The sequence below is a fragment of the Platalea leucorodia genome, assembly GCF_965183815.1.
Source record: "Platalea leucorodia genome assembly, chromosome: 18".
NCBI classification, from domain to species: domain Eukaryota; kingdom Metazoa; phylum Chordata; class Aves; order Pelecaniformes; family Threskiornithidae; genus Platalea; species Platalea leucorodia.
Window position 1 is genome coordinate 3,769,310 of NC_138840.1, and position 18,608 is coordinate 3,787,917.

The 18,608-nt window shown below is 45.4% G+C and overlaps 1 protein-coding gene across 12 annotated transcripts in view; it reads left to right on the forward strand.

Annotated features, from left to right (window-relative positions):
- Positions 1 to 18,608, forward strand: part of PUM1 (pumilio RNA binding family member 1) — a 78,926-nt gene that overhangs the window by 15,270 nt on the left and 45,048 nt on the right. For 9 of the 12 annotated variants that reach the window (XM_082329639.1, XM_082329647.1, XM_082329636.1 and 6 more), the window contains 3 exons: positions 4,448 to 4,516; positions 14,883 to 14,991; positions 17,690 to 17,868. In XM_082329639.1, coding sequence (XP_082185765.1) covers positions 4,457 to 4,516; positions 14,883 to 14,991; positions 17,690 to 17,868 — 348 coding nt within the window. In that variant the 5' untranslated portion in view covers positions 4,448 to 4,456. Of the gene's footprint in view, positions 1 to 4,447; positions 4,517 to 8,677; positions 8,751 to 14,882; positions 14,992 to 17,689; positions 17,869 to 18,608 lie in introns of those variants that run through there. The other 3 variants (XM_082329640.1, XM_082329637.1, XM_082329638.1) reach the window with 3 other exon arrangements.

An 18,608-nucleotide genomic window follows, 5' to 3' on the forward strand; every position in this document is an offset into this window, starting at 1 on the left:
CCTGTTCTCGGTCGTTGGCGAGGATGCACGCTTTGCGTTTTGCTTTGCAGAGGCAGCGTGCCTGGAAGAGGCTGAAATGGGGGTGCGACTGAGGGGTGCTGCTGGCTGAGAGCGGAGTCAGGTTTTGCTGGATCACTTAGGAAGCAGTTGGGACTACAGCTGACCTCTCTTCCTGCGATTCCTGATGGTTCTTGCCATCCTCCAAGGAGCCAGGTTGTCATGTCGTATCCAGGTGTCAGGGCATCGCTTCCTTGTGCAGCCAGTTTATCTTGGCGTTGTCTTCTGGATTTCTTTCAAACCTCTGGTTCAGCGGTGAACCAGATTTTATGGCAATCAAATCTCATTGACGTTAGCGCTCATCTGTGAAGAAGTTCTTTCTCTGTGGACCTTGTTTCTAGTGTTTACACCATCGTGACTCTGCTCTATGTGTCTGTGTTCGTTATAGGTCAGCGATAGCTAGCAGGAATAGATCCCGATGAGGTCGTAGATCATCTATATCATTTAATTACCATTTCAGAGTGTTGCCTGCCTTTTGGAGTACTAAGGTGTAGAAGTCATGACTTTGGCTTTAAGTTCTGTTTCAGAAGCTATTTGTTCTTTCAAAGGGAAATGAAGGAGCCCAGTGATATTTGTGCATACTGTGTAAGAAAATGAGGTGAAGAGCTATTTAATACTATAGAAGTGAGGAAATGAGAAGAGGACCTTTGGGGTCCAGTCTTTGACAACTGAATAGTAAACTAGCCTGTATTACAAACAAACAGATACAATGATCAGTGGAGATAAAGGAACTACGTGACTGAGAGAAAGGGCCTCAGAATTGGTGATTATATACAGTTTGAGCATACGGTGCCCGAAAGTCAGGCACAAAGACCTGATTTAGAAAATGTTTTTATCCGTAAATGTTAGGATTGATGAAAGAGAGATGAGTAGGGGTATGACTTAAATATCTGTAACGAATAATTTCTTCCATTACCTGACCTCTGATGGCAGATAGAGAAGCCAGTATTATTTTATTTCCTTTTGATAGTCACTGGGGCAAAGTATATTTGGGAAGGAGATGGAGGCAGCCCATTCCCACTGCGTATGGTTTAGCAGGGGAGGCTAGGGTGGCGATTTGCCAACTGAGACATGTTTGAAGGATGGCTTCCTTCAGGCCCTTGGGAGAGGAGTGAGAATAATAGCGCTCCGTTAGGTGTGCAATTAAACCAGCCAGGTGTGGAAAAGCTGGAGTCCACGTTGCTTTCGTGTTTATCCTGCTTTTTGCCCTTTACCACTCCTTATCTTGGTCTCTGTATCACCTCTGTAGTAATCAATTATCATGGCATCGTTTGAAGACAAACGTGCCTTTCCATGTTGGAAACGGACAAATGGTCCATGCTGAGGAGAGCTGTGTGTGCTTAGTGCAGTGCAGCTCTTGGAGAAACGGGAGTTGCTAAATCCTTGTGGTTTCTGGTGGAGGATCGTGAACTTGCATTGAAGCGGTTGGCGATCGTGTCGTTTGTAGTTACACCAGCTCCAGCTTCTCCACCACGAATTCCGGCCAGCGCGGGCGCACGGCTTCACACGCGGATGTAAAGCACGTATTTGCGCTGCTGTAAGTGGTTTAACAAGATGCTAACACGTTTTTCTACTCAAGACAAACGCTTGAACAAGACATCTGTGCAAACATTCTTGCATCTAATGTGAACAAATAAAATACATGATTCTAGCATTTTTTAAAACGTTTGGTGGAGTAAGGACGGCCATGTAGCATGCCCAGGTACCATAGAGAAGGGGCTGAGAAGAGAGGTAGGGTTCAGTCTGGTTCAGGCACTGCCTGCAGGTTCTGCGCGGGGCTTTCACCAGCGATGGCAGCGCAGCCGAAGCTGCAAGGGGAGCTCGGCTTGGCAGCGGGGCGTTGACAGGGCTGGGATACGACCAAACCAAAATACAAATGTCTCTTAATATTCTTTTGATTTATGCTAGGAATGTAATGATTATATCTTTCTAGCAGCTTTGTTTTGAGGTTCCCGTAGCACAAGACCTACCTTTGGGAGTGAGTTTGTTTTGGCGAAGCTGGGGGACACGCACAAAGCGGCCTCTTTCTCCACTAGCACTTGCCACAGCGCTGCAAGTCCTGGATCAGTGCCATTGCGGCCGCATCTGTGGTTTGCTGGGACATTGCTTCGGCACCGAGAGTAATGAACATCACCTACTGAATCTCTTTGTATAGCTTCTCTGTTCCTCAGATGTCTCATTGAAATAATGATTTGCTACTGTTCGGCTTTTGTGGCTTAGCATGTCTGGGGGTTGCAGCACTTTCCATGAGTTCAGCTTGAAATGCTTCACGGAAGAATTTGATCTTATTAACTTCTGTCTCGCATGAGGCAACTGAGATATCTTCCCTGGCAGATCAGTGATGGAGTTGACAGTAAATGAAAGTCTTTGGTGTTGCCTGGTGCTGTAGTTTCTGGAAGGTGGACTCCTGTTCTCACTCTGTGTTCATGGTTGATGTGCATCACCGCAGAAGGTGGCAAGACTGAGGCATAACTGAAAAAAGTAATAAGAGGATACCTTATTTTTAAACTGTGTTTGAGTGACTGGCCATTGAGGATGTGCAAATTACAGAAATACGTATGAGATAATTGAACTATGTTGCTAATCTTTTGCAAAGTAGTATTGTCACAGAATAGTAGAGGAATTCAGGCTGGAGGGGACTTCTGGAGTTTATCGGTGGTGCTTTCCCTACATCTGATATGCTTGGATGAGGTCTACTGAATCTTGTCTTGAAATAAAGTGTAATCCCAACAAAGTCTTGACTTGGTTCTGCTGGAAGTAGTGGCACGAGTATCAGAAGTCAGGGTTAAGGTCAGTGAACGCGGTGTAACTGCTTACAGCGCTGGTCGCTGGCAGGGTGGTGCATTAGCATCTAAACCAGTTTGGGGGTTTTTTGTCCTATAAATCACCCACCAGGTATTACTGGGTTCCTTCCCTTGGCCTGGAGGAGGCTGCATCCAAGTCGCCCGCTGTCTTTGGTGGTGACACGACTAAACACTGCGTGTTAAAAAGAGCCCGTAAAGGGCGGCGGTGAATAGAGCGTGTGGATTACTCGTAAAGAAGTGTTTTACAAACTATAACCCCTCCTCTAGCAGAAAGGTGTATCAGGTCTGTGGGCTTGCAGGGATTATGTAAACGTTGAGTAGGAGGCGTGTAGTATTGCTTAGGTGCCATCCGTAAGGGTTTGTGGCTGTTGTAATAAGCGCTGCTTTGATACAGGTGTGTTATCTGAGGAGGGCAATAATTTAGTCTGAATCCTAGCACGTGGCTGAACTTCTGTGCTTTGTCCTCAAGTCCACAGTTGGGTTTTTTCGTTGCTTCTGCACGTGCGCTCGATGGCTGCATCTGGAAGGACTTGCCTGGATGAGATTTGGGAATGAAAAATCAGACGTGTATTCTTGCATTTTCAACAGATCCGACTTCCTTAGCTAACAGTTTTAAATTGCTGGGTTGTTTATGTTCTCATTGAATCAATTTTCATCAAATCACGATCCAGAGCAGAAGCAGAAAATGGCCCAACTCCCCAAGTAAATGTACAGTTACAGGTCCTCCAGGCGAGCAAGGCCAGCGTCGCCTCCCGGGGCCGTCCCCTTGCTCCCGCAGCGCCCGAGCTCTGCCCTGCGTGGGTCTGGAAGGGCGGCTGCACCGCTGCCTTTCCCCCGCCTGCCTTGCGGCTGGCGAGTCTCGGGGCCCCCGGCACAGCCATGGAGCTGGGTGGCTGCCGTCCCACACCCCGGCAGCCTCTTGGGAGTGAGGAAAAGGCCGTACCCGATCAGGGGTTTTCTTAAGGTGTTTTGCACCTTCTTTGTGCTTCTGGATTTCCACTTTGAGCCGTCGTCGTGGGTACAGTAGCTAAAATCGGCAACTGATCTTAAGGCATTGCTTGCTCTCCTTCACCCCCTGCCCCCCATTTCAAATGGTGCTATTTAATTTCATTTGCTTTTTGTTTCTACCGTTGTGTTTTTTCTCTCTCATATCAATGTAACTTGAATATAAATCTGCCTTATACAAGAGTCTTTACTTGATTTTTTTTTTTTTAACCTGAAAGGAAACGATGCTGACTCGCTTGCTTATGGATTGACTCCCTCACCTGAAATCAGGCAGCTCACTGTGAAATATTAGTCCCTGCAATACACTTAGCAAAGGCAGTTGCGTTAGACTTTGCGTGTCTTAAAAGTAATTGCTAGTTTTTCCTTTTTTGTGCATGTATAAATCTAACTCTATAAAAGTTGTAGCTTCTGGGAGTCTTAAAGGTAAGTCATCTTTTGGAGCTCAATAACCTTGTTATATGCTGTAATATGGAATGTAGCTCTCAGTCTGTATCAGAAAAACTGCTATAAACTATGATTATTATTAAGAAAAACAAATGCAAGCATTTCCTCATGTATTTTTCTTACCCGTCTATAAATAGGTGCGTTCCATGGATGAACTGAATCATGATTTTCAAGCGCTTGCTCTGGAAGGACGGGCTATGGGAGAGGTAAGTGAAAGGCCTATAGAAAAAAAATCTGTGTATTTTGGGGGGAGGAAAATAAATTACAGTTTTTGAGGCTGCTGGAATGATTCTGAACGTGAGAGTTCTCCATTATGACTGGTGAAGCGTGTGTGAGAGTGTGTGTGTGTGTGTGTGTGTGTGCTTTAACAAAATAAAAACCTGTCAGGCTGGAATACATCTTAGTAGGAGGAACAGCTAAGCCCTCCACCTGTTGTATCATCAACAGTAAAATGGTGGTTGTAAAAGAACAGTTAGAAATATGTCTTGTGACAAGTGTTACAATACTTGTAGCATGTTTATTTTGGGATCCAGTGATCTCAGACCCCATAATATTGTGGGTTTAGTTGTCTGTCATTGTCTGCTGCCCTGTTTCCACTCCTGGCCACCTTTTGGCTCTTGTCATGAGGCACAGGACTGTGTTTAACGTTGAAAGTAGCTGGGCAACGTAATCAAGGGCTGCAGAAGTGATAAGTGCTTCGGACAGGTCAAAGGACTGAGCAGGAGCTGTCAGATAATGGGCCCTTCAGTTCTAACTTCATAGAAACCCAGTGAGAGTTATTTTCATCTCCCGGCGCAGGAAGGAGGCGGCAGATTTGGGGGAGGCGGCCATTGGTTTTCTTTGAAAAGACAGAATTTACCTGTTTCTAGGGTGACTTGAAAGAATAGCAAGTTACTGTAGTTGGCTGTGTTAGGTTCCTGCAAGTTGGATGTAAACGCTCTTTTCCTTGCCTCGTTCCCTTTTCCTTTATAGTCAGTCCCTTTAGAGGCTTGTGGAAGAACAGAGATGAGAAAATCACGGCTTGTAGGAGGATATTAATGTGCGGCAGGTCAGCTTGATACAGGTCTGTTGGTTTGGAGAGCCTTCCTTTTTGCATTCCTGTGTGTTCAGTTCAGACTAGTTTATTTTCTCCATGTTCAGTCCATCCTATCTCTGTTACCTAGTTTATGAGCCAGGTGGGGGGGGGAAAAAAAACAAACCACCAACCAAAAAAGTCCCTAGAACCCAAAAATTTTTGGTTTGGAGAAAACAGCAAACTGGGACCATTGTGTGGTGGGATTCATAAGGAGGTGCCCTCTCTCAGGTGAAAGACCTCAGGGAGTTCATGGTGCTTGCAGCTTAGCTTCTCTCCTCTCCTTCCTTCCTCCTCTGGAAGACCGTAATACTGAGTTGCATTTTAATTTGACAGTACTTGATAGGAAAATCTCTGTTTCTCTAGGTTATATTAACCTACATTGAGACTGTTGACTAAGAGTAGATGAAAATGATTTACAAAGGAGAAAACATGACATTAAAAATCCATCTAAAGCTGCTGAAAAGCAGCTGATGTGCCTCCATATGAAGCATGCCAGTGGAATGACGGGGCTGTGAGTGTTCTGTGAATATTATTTTTTAACGCCTCACTTGAGCAAGACATTAATTTTCAGATACAGAGCGCACAGGCTCTTTGAAAGCCCGTTAAGAATAAGTATGGCGCTTGTGGCATTAGGTCATGTTAGCTTAAATGCCTGAAGGCATTCCTAAATATGCTGATTTTTACCAGCTCTTGGCTTATTTAGCCATTTCTTGAGAGCAGTGAATGTGGGTTTGTTTTTTTGGAGGATGTGAGGTTTGCCTTCCAGTGATGACTCACCTTCTTCCCCCCCTTCTTCTTGTAATGGTGATGCAGAAGGTTTCGGAGATGGCATCCTTTTGTCGCTGGGCTTTCCCACATACGGGAGTGTGCATGTTTTTCCACGAAAGGTGGCATTTCACCCTTCTCTTTAAGCTAAGACACTGTTTCTTGTTTCTCTTGGGGGTTTTTCTCCCTCAGTCGCGCGGTTTCTTTTCTTTATTGAATTTTCTCTATATTTCCTAAGGTATTTCAGCATGCATCCAGCTGGCCGATTTAAGGAACTATGTAAGCGGAGATCCCCGCAGGATATGCATAGCGGTTTTCAAGACTGTGTTCTTCAGCTACGGGCTTTGATTTTTGTGCGGCATGCCCTGTCTGTTGTTTAGATGCCTTAGCAAGGCGCTGATGGTTTCCTTCCCTCCTCCCGCTCCTGGAATGTGAAGGAAACTCATGGAGAAAGTCAGTGTACTAAGAGAAAACTTAAGTCTGAAATAAATGAGGAGAAGCGTGGATTTGATTTGTGTTTCTTGATCTTGTGTCTTCTGAGCCTTGCCTGCAGGAAGTGTCAGGAATCTCATACTTGGAGTTGATAGTGAAAAACCTGGAGGAGAAAGATGAGGAAAAGAGTGTTTACGCGTTTAGTGTATCATCATCTTGTTTTCTTCCTTCTTGGTAAGCAACATCATCATAATTTTAGTGATTTAAGGAGTTTGTGCCCCTGAAGACAGCAGAGATTTTTTTTAAAGGGTTCTGTCAAACAATTAAATCTTTTATCTGCATTTTGACAGCAGGATAGATAATATTTGGTGATGAACCAGGGGTCCTAATCTGAGAAAATTAAGAATAGTTTAAAAAAAACCCCACAAGTTTCATCTGCCTTGTGGCTGTTCCCATCTTCAAAATCCCACCTTCCCCCACTGCAGCCAGCCTTGTACCCCCCCTAAACTTCTGCGTGAGGGGAAGTACAACACTTGAGAAAGTGAGAGACTGAAAAAAAGAGCCACAGAAACCCTTTGCTCTGCTCTAAAATGGAAAAGATTTGGGCTGTTGATAGTGAACGCGGTCGATTAATGTGGAAAGTAGCCTTCTGAAAGGGTTCTTTCTGTTCTCATTTTTTTAGCACTTTGTCCAGGTCGTTAGCTGTAACGAAGGAAATCATCTTGCAGCCTTACTACAAGCCGCGTAAGCGTAATGAAATCCTCACTAGTTTTGTATCAAACTCCCCTCCTCAGCAGATGTGGAACTGGAAAGTAATAAAAAGAAATAGTGAAGGAAGAGAATGGCGCTTCGGACGTCGCAGGCAGGGGCCGGTCGGTGGTGCTGCTTTAGTGCATAGACCAGGACACGTCCCTGCTGCTCGTCCCGTCTGCCGAGGCCTCTGATCACGCAGCAGCGATACTTATCTGGGGCTTAACGTGAGCTATGCAGGCTCTCATTCTTTTCCAGCCTTTGAGACAGGGAGCTGGAGATCTGCTTTTCTTCGCTTAAATCCCTTTTCTCTGTGGCTTTGCAATATTGAATATTCACGCGGTGTCTTTTTGGGATAGCGGACAGTGCAGAGAGACCGCGAGGTGGTGGTTGTCGCTGTCATCAGCGCGTTACGTGCATTTTGAACTGCGGCAGCGTTCTTGATTTGGTAGTAGGTTATGCTGGGAGATAAGCCTGCCTCTAGAATAAAAGAGCAGCTGGGTGAGTAGCTAGCTGTAACTTAATCCAGGAGGGTGGGAGGAGGACGGGAACAGAGAGACCTTAGGCAACTGGTAGGTACTTAACTTCCAAAATGGAAGGAATTGGACCAAAAATTTTGAGGTATGAATGTCTGGGGTAACGGTGAATCGCACCCTACTCTTGAAAAGAAATGCTGGTGAGAAATATTTTCCGTTTTCACCTGATGAGAATTTAATTATTGCTCTCTGCTGCTGTCCACTGCAGGTTTTAGCGCTGGAGTCTAGGGTAGGTCTGACTGGCCAAACAGTGAAATTGCCACGAGCCCCGGGGCTCCTTGTAGCAGATCTCTTACACGGCAAAGGCCGCAGTGGTAGGTGGTTCAGCACGTCCGTGTTTCTGTCCCTTTGGTGCCATTGGTTAGGTCCCAGATAAGCCCCTGCCTCTCCAGTGGCCAGTGCTATTTTTTTAAGCAGAGTGGGTGTGACACTGGGCCTAGGCATTCTTGTGTCTGGTTTAAAAAAAAAAACAACAAAACCAACAACAAAACCAACCACCAAACAAAAAAAACCCAAGCAAAAAAAACCCCTACCCCCCCCCCCCGACTCTGCTTTCCCTGCTAATGATACCTTTACTGTGTTCTCATAAATTTATGATTCATTGGTAGCTGGGCTGGGGAGTGTTGACAATTTTGAATGATGTTTCTGTTCAGGTTTGGTTCCGCCCCCCCCCCCCCTTCAATTGATCTCGTGCTAGCAGCATTAGAAATGGGAGGGTTGAAGCCGTGTTTGTGAAGCGTGACGGTGCCGCAGCAGCTACGCGGGCAGGTCCGACGGCTCGGTGCAGGGTCTGGGAGCACCAGAGCCGGGGCAGGAGCTGAGACAGCACGCACTGGGGCACGGCGAGGGGCAGTGTACGGCCGCGGGGTCAGTGAAATGCAGGTAGACTGCTGAACAGCTTGCTTAGCGGGTAACCTTCCCCACCATATTCCCAATTGTATGATCCTGCCCCTGGTTTTTGTGCTCTCGGACCCTCCTGCGAGCCAGTTTAACTCCCTGAGCTGGCAGAAAGCTGCCCACTCCTTGGGATGGGAGAGCAAAAGCCGTCCTTGCAGCGGCTGTACAGCTCGGCTTGCTTGCTGTGTGCTCAGCCTCCCTGTCTGGTTTGTTTTTTAGATGGCGACATTTTTTTTTAGCATAGATAACATCTTAGTGTTTCTAAACCTGCAGTGCTCCCCAAACGTGACTTGTAAATACACGCTCTGCCTTCTCCTACCTGTTGCTGCAGATAAACTGAGTTCTCCAACTGCACAGATGGCTTCTTTTATCTTAATATTTGCCTTGTCTGAAGGGGATCAGTTTACTTAATTTGTCTGATTCGTAATCCCATCTCAGTGGGATCTATATGCACAGGCTCTGTACTTGTTGGTTGTAGAATTGCTTTTGTTGATGTGTAAGTCGTCCCCTCCCCTCCTCCCCGCTCTGCTAAATTGAATATTGGCCTAGCTCTGTAAGTCCTCTGTAAGAGGGCTTAGAAGGATTATTTTCATACTAGATAGGGTCAATTTTAATAAAAAACGGGGAACAAATAAACTAGTCTAGTTCTAAACTGCTGCGTGTTCTTTTTTAATTTCCAACCTGAAGAACTGGATGATGTTCACTTAAAATAATTTTGGCCTGGTTTTTTTTTTGTTTCTCCATTGCAACTGACAACTTTTCCCTGAGGAAAAATTTGTTGTCTTGGCAGCCTGTTGCGTAATTCAGGACAGATGATTACCGCTTGCTAAACCTCTAGTTTTGCTTGGAGCAGTCCTTGACAGAACAGGGACCCCCATTGCCATCTCTTAATATTGTCTTTTGGTTTTTCCCCTCCCCAATATCTGTAAATACATCCGGAATCCATATGTAAAGCAAACATTTATATTCTCTTTCCTTCTGGTTATGGGACAGAGCTTCCAGTCGGAAACTTTATGCTTCGGGGGGGGGGGGGGGGGGGGGGGCGGAGATTAAATTGTAGGGGACAGAGTTGTAGTTGTGCAGTAAGGGCGGGTGTGTGCATGAGATAGTGAGTATTAGAATTTTTCCTAATCCTTGTCTGTGATTCACTGCAAAACCGTAAGAAGGTGTTGGGGTGCGGTTCTTCAGGATCTTGTTGGTAAGTGGGTGTGTTTCCAGCCTTAAGAAAGGGGTAGAGGGTAGGTGAAACAGCAAAGGGCTAGATTAGTCTCAGGTCGCCCTCCAGCCAGAGGAAATGGTCTTGCTACCTTTTGTGGTGGTGACCCAGTTTGTATGGTCAGGAAAATCGCAATATTAACTTAAATGAGCAACCAGAATACAAATAAAAGTTTGCTCTGTATATTCCACTTCAGAACACAGCTCGTGACTGTGGGTTGTAAACACATCTTCCCATGAAGTCTTCGTTTGCCTTATCGTTCAGTTAGAAGTGCACGCCTGGGTTATGCAGCTATCTAAGTGCGTCTGAACCTGGTGCCTTGTGTCTGCGGATGTCCCTTTCCGCGTCTTTAGTGTATAATTTTGTTAGAATGGGGATTTGAAAGTCTTTCATGAGACATAGCCTGCCTGCGTTGGCAATACGGGTTTAGGGGATTCTTGTTCGTACAGTGTCCAGGGGGGCTCATGGCTGTTGCAAACTTCTCCCCTTGCCTCCTCGAGCCCTCTCAGCAGCCAGATGTGCAGACTGCTCTTTGCAAGGGCTCTGACCGATTTGCAGCATGGGCCTGCAAAAGATGGCTCTTTCTAAAGAGGGGCTCTGAGGGGGCACCTGGGGGGAAAGACCTTTGCCTGGCGTCGCTGCTGAAGACAAAGTATTGTCGAAGCATGGCCTTACTCCGATGAATTCGGTTGGAGCTGCTGGTTTGGAAATGTGTTGCAAATTTTAAAATTATAGAAATGAAAAATCTCATTTTGTTGCCACTGTATTTCATGAGAAAGCGAGTACCTCAAGCTATTAAAACCAAGAAGGGAGGTTGACCCTAGTTACCTCTAGCAGACTTCCTCAGGAGAAGTAACTACCGAACCTTTACGTGTGTTTGCTTCAGGTTTTAGGATTGCTTTAAAAATGCTGAGACTACCTGTTGCCGTGACTGTGTGAACCAGGCAGGTGCTGGGCTCCCTGTTGCCCTTTTCTGTGCTGGTTTACAGATTTCCTCTTAGCTTTGCTTTTTTTGCTTAAGTTCCATGTTGCCTTTAAGGTAGAAATAAATTTCATAAGTGTAGAATTCACTATTGCTTTCTTGTATCTATCAGGAAAACTTACTAACATTTTGGAAACTCAAGAGCTTGTGAAAGGAGTTTAATTTTCTTGTAAACTAGAGATTGCTCTTTCCTCGAGCAGAAAATACTCTCTTCTGCTCACTTCTCTCCTGTCTCCTTTCTGCAAGCCCATGCCCCTTCTCATCCTGCCCTTGGGGGTGACTGCAGACCCGATTCTGTCCTCCTGCGCTGCAAGGTATTGTCAAAGGAAATGAGAAGTGTTTAGTTGCAGCCAAAATTTTGTTTAATCGGTCTGTATCGCTTTCTTCAAAATTCCTTGAAATGGATTGAGGGGGAGAGTAGTTATTTTTGCTGGGGTGGCAGCAGCAGAGTGAAAAAGCTGCATTTTAAGAACTACGGGAATGACAGAAGCTTAAAAAAAATCGTAACGCACCTGATGTGTGTTTATGTGTGCGAATGCTAGAGAGCACTGCCTTGGCTTTCACCTCCTTAACGTCACCCCATGGTGCAGATGGAGGAACAGGTTAGTCTGTGTGTTTTGAAATGAGTTTTGCTGATGGGAGTCGCTTGTCCTTACAGTTGTCTGCAGTTATTTTTGGATTACATGAAAGGGGAGTGCGGTTGAGAGAATCATGAGCAGCCCTACGCTGTGTTTACGATGCAATGATAAATCCTAAAGTCACCGACACGCTTTAAGAAGTGAGTGACGTGCCGATATCTCGTGGTGTTTCTGCTGGTTGCAGAGAAGCAGCAGCTGGGGAAAACGCTGTTTTCTACTCAGTGGTTTGAGAGTTAAAAGAACAAGTTGAGTCTTGTTCTCTCAGTAGGAAGAGGACAATAAAAACCCAGAGGTAGCTTAGCACTTGGATTAAAATGCTTTGTTCAAAGTTTAACCTTTATGAGAGGAAATGACTTGCTGCTGAAAAAGATTGAAACTAGAATGGGACGCCTTGTAGAGAAAAGAGGCAATTAAATGGTCTTGCTTGGACAGGCTGTGTGCAAGATATGGAGCGTGTAGGCATGGATGGTGTGCCAAATACTGAAGAACTGGGAAAAGCAAAAGTTTGGAGTTTCTGTACTGTAAAAATTCTGATACTCAAAGCCAGTGTTTTGAACAAATATTTGACTGTAGGGAAAGGAAGTCTTTTCCTTCCTTGCGCTAAAGGGAGAATTCTTGGACACAAGGAAGAGATTCTTTCCGATGAGGGTGGTGAGGCACTGGAAGAGGTTGCCCAGAGAAGTTGTGGCTGCCCCATCACTGGAAGTGTTTGAGGTTGGGTTGGACGGGGCTTTGAGCAACCCGAAAGATGCTGAAAAGATGTCGGTGCTCATGGCAGGAGGGGTGGATTGGATGATCTTGGAAGGTCCCTTCCAACCCAAACCACTCTGCATCTGTAATGAACGCTGCGAAGCAGGGTGGGTACAAGTCCTGCATGTCCCTGGCGCTTTTTGTACAGCTGTTTGACCTGCCCTAGGGACAGCCCAGGTCCTGGTGTCCGTACGTCCGGGTAGGGTTGAAGTACAGACACCTTTGAAGGACTTTGGAGTACGCTGCGTTGTGCTCGAGCACGGAAGGTGCTCATCTCATCCCGAGTTTGAAAACTAATCTGAAAGATTTTTGCTTTTGAATTAGTAGGAGGAAGGCTGTTGCGAGTGGGAAGAGGAGGTTAGGGTGGGGAAGTAAGTTACACAAGGGTATGCTTTCAGTAAACGAAAAACTGCAATTTAATTGAGCAACATTCATCTGTAAATAAGTTTTGTTTAGCGCTGTGGCAGCAAACAGCACACAGACCCACACGCACGGCGTCTTCAGCCTTGGAGGAGGATCTCAGCTGGTTCAGAAGTGGCCGCCTCTGTGCTGGAGCTCCTGGTGTGCCTGGCACAAGGGGAGGAGGGTTGCTGGCACATGTCATCCGAAATTTGACCTCTTAGGTGTTCGTTTGAGATGCTGATTCAACCTCCGTACCTGAGGATTGCTTTGTTTTACATTCCTGCGTGCTTGTACAGACAATATGCAGGTGTTTGTATAAATGTTTCAGTTCAGCTGGAAAATGCCCCCGCGCCAGCTCTTGCTCAGGGCTTGCAGGCAGCGGCGGCAGCAGCAGCGAGCCGGGCGCTGTAAAACCTGCACGGCTGTGTAGAGCTTGAGGTTTGACCGAGGGCCCCTGAGGCAGCGCTGCTTCTGCTCCGAGCTCTGCTCGGACGCTGTGCCCGCCCTCCATCTTGTGCCTGTACACGCTTTTTTTCCAAAGGGATTGCATTTATATATTTATTTTTTTCCTTGTAGGCAACTGCTGTGCTTAAGTCATGGAATGATCTTATTCTCTCCTGATCTTGGTGCAAAAGCAGGTTTACTTTTAGTTAACAGCAACTTTGAGTGTTAGTTAAATAGCTGAATGTAATTGCTCTCTTATCTGTGATGGGTTTTGTTTTGTTAGAATTTGGAAGGAGTTCTGTTTTTCAGGTGTGGGGTAAAATGGACGTTGCTTTCATTATAAGACCTTTCTTCTGTGTAATCTGTCCAGTTATCCAAATCTGAACCTCAGGTTTAATCTGTGCACAGACCTGCTTCGTGATACGTTTCTGGGGAAACAGATCTTCCTTAAGTTAAAAAGTAAATGGTGAGCCCCACCTTTCTGATAGTCTGTCTTAAACCGGAGCACACTGCAGGCTGGGGGCTCCTCGATCATTGATGCTTGCTTCATCCTCGGCCAGCAGCCGATTTACTCTGTTGTGCCCTAGCCTTAAATTTGCACGGCTGCTGCTGGAGTATAGAGTTATCAACACGTCTAATATATAGGAGACACGGACTAATCTGATGATTCTTGTTTGTTCTGTGGTAATTTCAAACAGATGCAAGTACTTGTTAATCTTCCAGTTCCTTCAGTTTTATTCCAACTTCAGCAGGCAAGGCTCATTTATTTTGTTAATTTGCTATGAATGTAGTGTTGTTTCCTGTCTGAATTGCATGCATCCCATTCAGCTTGAAGATTTAATTTGGAGATTGTATGCTTGACATCTAAGGCACTTAAGCAGGGCTCGAAATTCCCCTTGCCATATGTAGATGCCATGCGGCAGGTGTTTCCTCGGCGAAGCTGGTATTTTCAAAATACATCTGCCAAACAGGGCACGCTGTCCTTTCTGCCATCTTCTGAACTTCAGAACAATCTTCCTTGGATTCATTCAAGCCAAGGATGACTTTCTGTCGCGTTCTCAGTAAGTGCATAAGCTTTTTCTTTTCATCCCGTCGGAACAATACGCGCGTGGCAGGGGCGGTGGCCCAGAACTGTTCACTCTTATTAGTGTTTACAGATAACCTTCCTAGCGTGGAGAGTCCTCAGCAGTCATTAAATAAGCGAGGAGCGAGAGCTCTTGGCACCTCTTGAGCTATTCAGTCCCTGCCAGCATCAGAACCTCAGTATGTGAAGGCAAGAATTTGTGCTCGAAGTGCTGGGCAGGTGTAGAGGTATCCTCACAGCGCAGGTGGAAGTCACGATAATGTTGTGATCGGGACAGGTTTTCTTGCTAATATTTTTCTTGCAAGTAGCTCTCGTGCTGAGGGGCTGGGGAATGTAAATTGTATGTGTGTGCTTACGTGTGTGGGGTTCATAAAGCATTTAAGAATGTAAGAGGATTGCTGAGATTGAATCATTATCTCAGTTGCTGTATGGCTTTCACCCTAGGAGTATATAAATATTTTGATTATAAAGCATGTATCAGTTTGTGTTTAATGATTGATTCATGTTTAGAAGGGAGACGCTTATGGTTTATGTTTGCATTTTATACTTATTTTAATCATGCTTTGTTTTTTGTTTTTTGTTTTTTTTTTTTTAATTGCAGCAGCTGTTGCCGGGTAAAAAGTTTTGGGAATCTGATGATTCCAGCAAAGATGGACCAAAAGGGATATTTCTGGGAGATCAGTGGAGAGACAGTGCTTGGGGAACATCAGGTAGCTCCATTATTTACTTAATTTAGTTGGGGTTGAATACAGAAATGTGCAACTCATCTACTCAAAATTGCTGGCCGGTCTGGATGACACAGCTTTTAAAAGATTTTTAAAAACATCTGTTTTACGTAATAGAAAACTAACAGAAAAACCCACATTGCTTTGTGATAGAGTTAAAAGATATCCATAGTTATAAAAAGATGGTTTAACGTGAACGTGTGTACCCTTATGTTTATCTGCTTAAAAATTTTAGATTGCCATTAAAATTTCAATTTAAACTTTCTGATGTGTTTTCTGCCCTGGGATGGATTACTCGAAGTTTGAACAAAGATATTAGAGAAGAAGATTAGTTAAAAACAAAAACAAAAACAAAAAAAACCAACCCCCCAAAAAACCAAACCAAAACAACAATCCCACAAGTTTTTAAATACTAAACTAGCCAACCAAAACCCAACAACATTCAGTTTAAAAAAGAAGAAAACAGGGATGTTTTGAATTAGTAGTGTTGAAGTTTATCTGCCATGAATTTTGTTCTTGGATCCGACACTGCCCCTTATTTTGAATTTAAGGGGAGAGTGTTCAGGTTGGTTTTAGTTAAATGGCGAAAAGTCACATGCATGTGCTGAATTTGAAATGCTAACCTTTTCCTTTTTGTTTTCTGTGCTTTCTCTATGTAATGAATATGCTCCTTAAACACTGCTGAGTATCTCGTGCAGTTTCCAAACAACTGCGCAGAACTGCAGCTCCAGGGGAGGGGTGATTTAGAGGAACTTCACTGTTGTGTGGAGTTTTTTTTTTCCTGCTGGAAATATCCATTATTAGAGTGAAGGTATTGGGATAGCGATAAGGGCATCTCTTTATTAATTACATGTCAAAATGACTGTGAAAAGGGGATAAAGCTTCTCCAAATCTGATCGGCTGAATATTGCGGTCTGGCTGGGTAGTGGGGAGGTTTTGGGGCGCTGCTGCCTCCGGCTGCCTGGCTTGCCTGCCCGCAGCCCATCTCCGTAGCAGCGCCTGCATCCAGTCCTCAGCAACAGTTTGTGCCTGGTTGCATTAATATAAACTGAGGGTGGATTAAAGGGCTGAGCCAGACTCCGAACAGCAACAGCTGAGAAGGAGACTTTCTCCTTTGCTGCCTCGGTGGTTATATCCACCAGACAGGCAGGGTAGACATCTAGGGGAGGTAACCTCCTACGCTGGTTGAGCACAAATCTCCATGAGTCAAAGCCCTTCGTCTCATCTCTTCCTTTGTTTATTCTCAGTTAATCCTGCGCACCTTACAGCCTTTATTCCTCAGCCGTGGCCTGCACTGCTGTCTGTGAGTCAGGGAAGTCATAGTTTCCCCTTTTGCTCATCTGAAATGAGGAGAACGGCCACGGTCTGGGCAGTTGCTCAAGGTCACTGCCCCGGCGCAAGGAGCACAGCTTGGAGGAGGGGTGTGGAAGGGTCCTTGGCCAGAAGACTAGTTTGTTCCATGAGCAGTGGAGCTAGGGAAGCCTGGCTTTCTGTAAGACACCCTTCGCTCCATCCATTTTCCTTTCCGTCCGTGTCCACAGTACGCACTGCAGTCTTCCCATATGGCTTTGGCTCTTCACTACTCCGCCTTGAAGTTGTCATTTTAAAGCAATTAAAGGCAGTACCACTAAAAGAAGCAGTCCTGTCTGATGCAGGCCACTCCTTTCTTCCCCTCCTGATGGTACAAGCAGTTATGCCGCAGCGCAACGAAACCCGCTGGGGAATTGATCTGGGTTAAAACTAGCTTTTATCTTTTCTTTGTTAGCCCGGAAAAGCCTCCCCAGTCCCCTTCGCTTTGGGGCCCCATAGATTCTTGTCCTGGTTTGAGGGAGAAGGCAGGAAAGCCTAGCTGGGAGCAACGACAGAATAGAATTACTTCTCTTGACAGCTTATGCCTGCTTTATAAGAAAACCACGTTATCGATATTGTTGCATGTCCCTTCCACCATCCCCTGGCAACTACTCTGTCTGCTGCCTGCGGTTACTGGCTCGCTGGCTGTTGCCAGCCTGAGCAGGCAGGAGCGGAGCGCTTCTTCCCTTCCCGCGCTGGGGACGTAAGGTCACCTGCTGCTGCCCGGCCGGCGACGCTGGCAGAGCTGGTAAGGACCTGGAGACATCTGTCCGTAGGCTGTTCTGCTTGGATCTCAGCCCCTCATGCTGCAGGGGGGATGAAGGGATGGAGCGGATGCAGGAGCAGAGGGGATGAGGAGGAAGAAATGAAGTTCTCAAACTTTTTCTTGAGGAGATAGAACTAAGAGAAACCCTGATCATTTCATGAGTATGACAGTTCACACGACCAAGAAAACAAACGTAGGCTGGTGTCATGGTAGGCTGATGTTTTAAATGACAAACCAAGACTGATTGTTTTTTCACTGTACTAATGCAAGAGTTTTACTAAAACTAAAAACTAGATCTTTGTTTTTTTAATTGCAACCTTTCCTTAGAGACTTACATTTCTGAAATTTTATGATTTTAGACTTTAAATGTAGTTATCGCTTGTAGGTTTACAGGTTCTAGTATTTAAAAAATGAGAAAGCCATCCTACTTTTTCTAATGGACGTGATCAGAGTCAAAAAGCTGGCACTTCTTAGTACAATGAAGACACTAGAGAGTGCGTATTTAATGACTTGCCTCCTTTGAATAGTTGGATCTACTTATAAGAATTACACATGTTTTTGTTCCAGATCACTCTGTTTCCCAACCAATTATGGTTCAGAGAAGACCTGGTCAGGGCTTTCATGTGAATAGTGAAGTCAACTCAGTGCTTTCACCACGGTCAGAGAGTGGAGGACTTGGAGTTAGCATGGTGGAGTATGTGTTGAGCTCATCTCCTGGAGATTCCTGCCTAAGGAAAGGAGGATTTGTAAGTGTGCCTGATTCTGACATTTGAGTTCCCATTATGTTATTTTCTCCATTTGCTGCTTGGTTTGTTTGTTTGTTTGTTAATCCATTCCTAAAGGCAGATGTTTTCTTCTTTCTTTTATTTGCTCTTAGTTTAGCTTTCTTTCTTAAAAGGGGTCGGCTAGCAGTTTAACCGTTGTTCTTGACTTAGGGGATGCGGTATGGGAGATGGGTGTACAGGAGTGAAGGTTGCTGACGTTCCCTGGTTCTTCAGATAAGCACCCCGGCAGTAACACCCCATCTAAGCTTGTCGTTGGAAAAGTATGCAAATATACCTGTGGTTTTTGAATGAGCGTGTGGCTGCTTTGTTGCTGGCTAAGAACAAAAAGCTCCATGGAATGATGCTAGAGATGTAATGTAGCTACAAAAGCCACTCCAGCTGGGGAATGCTTTCGAGGGCATATCGTTTCCTACAGAGAAACGGCGTCAGTCACTGCGCTTCGTGGGGTGGGGAAGGGAGCGCAGTTGCTGCTGCCTCGAATCGAAGGATGTGGTGAGAGAGGCATAATCAAGCCCCATCCCTGTAGTGGGGAAAAAGGGGCTGCGTCTCAGCTCTACCGCATCGGCCAAGTGCTAGACCAGGAACGGTCGAAAAACATGAAAGCGGAGTAGGTTTGTTACTGTTAGACTGCTGTGCGCATCTCTTCAGGGAGCTGATTTGTGGCTTCCTTCATCCATCCTCTTATTTTTGTCCCTCATTAG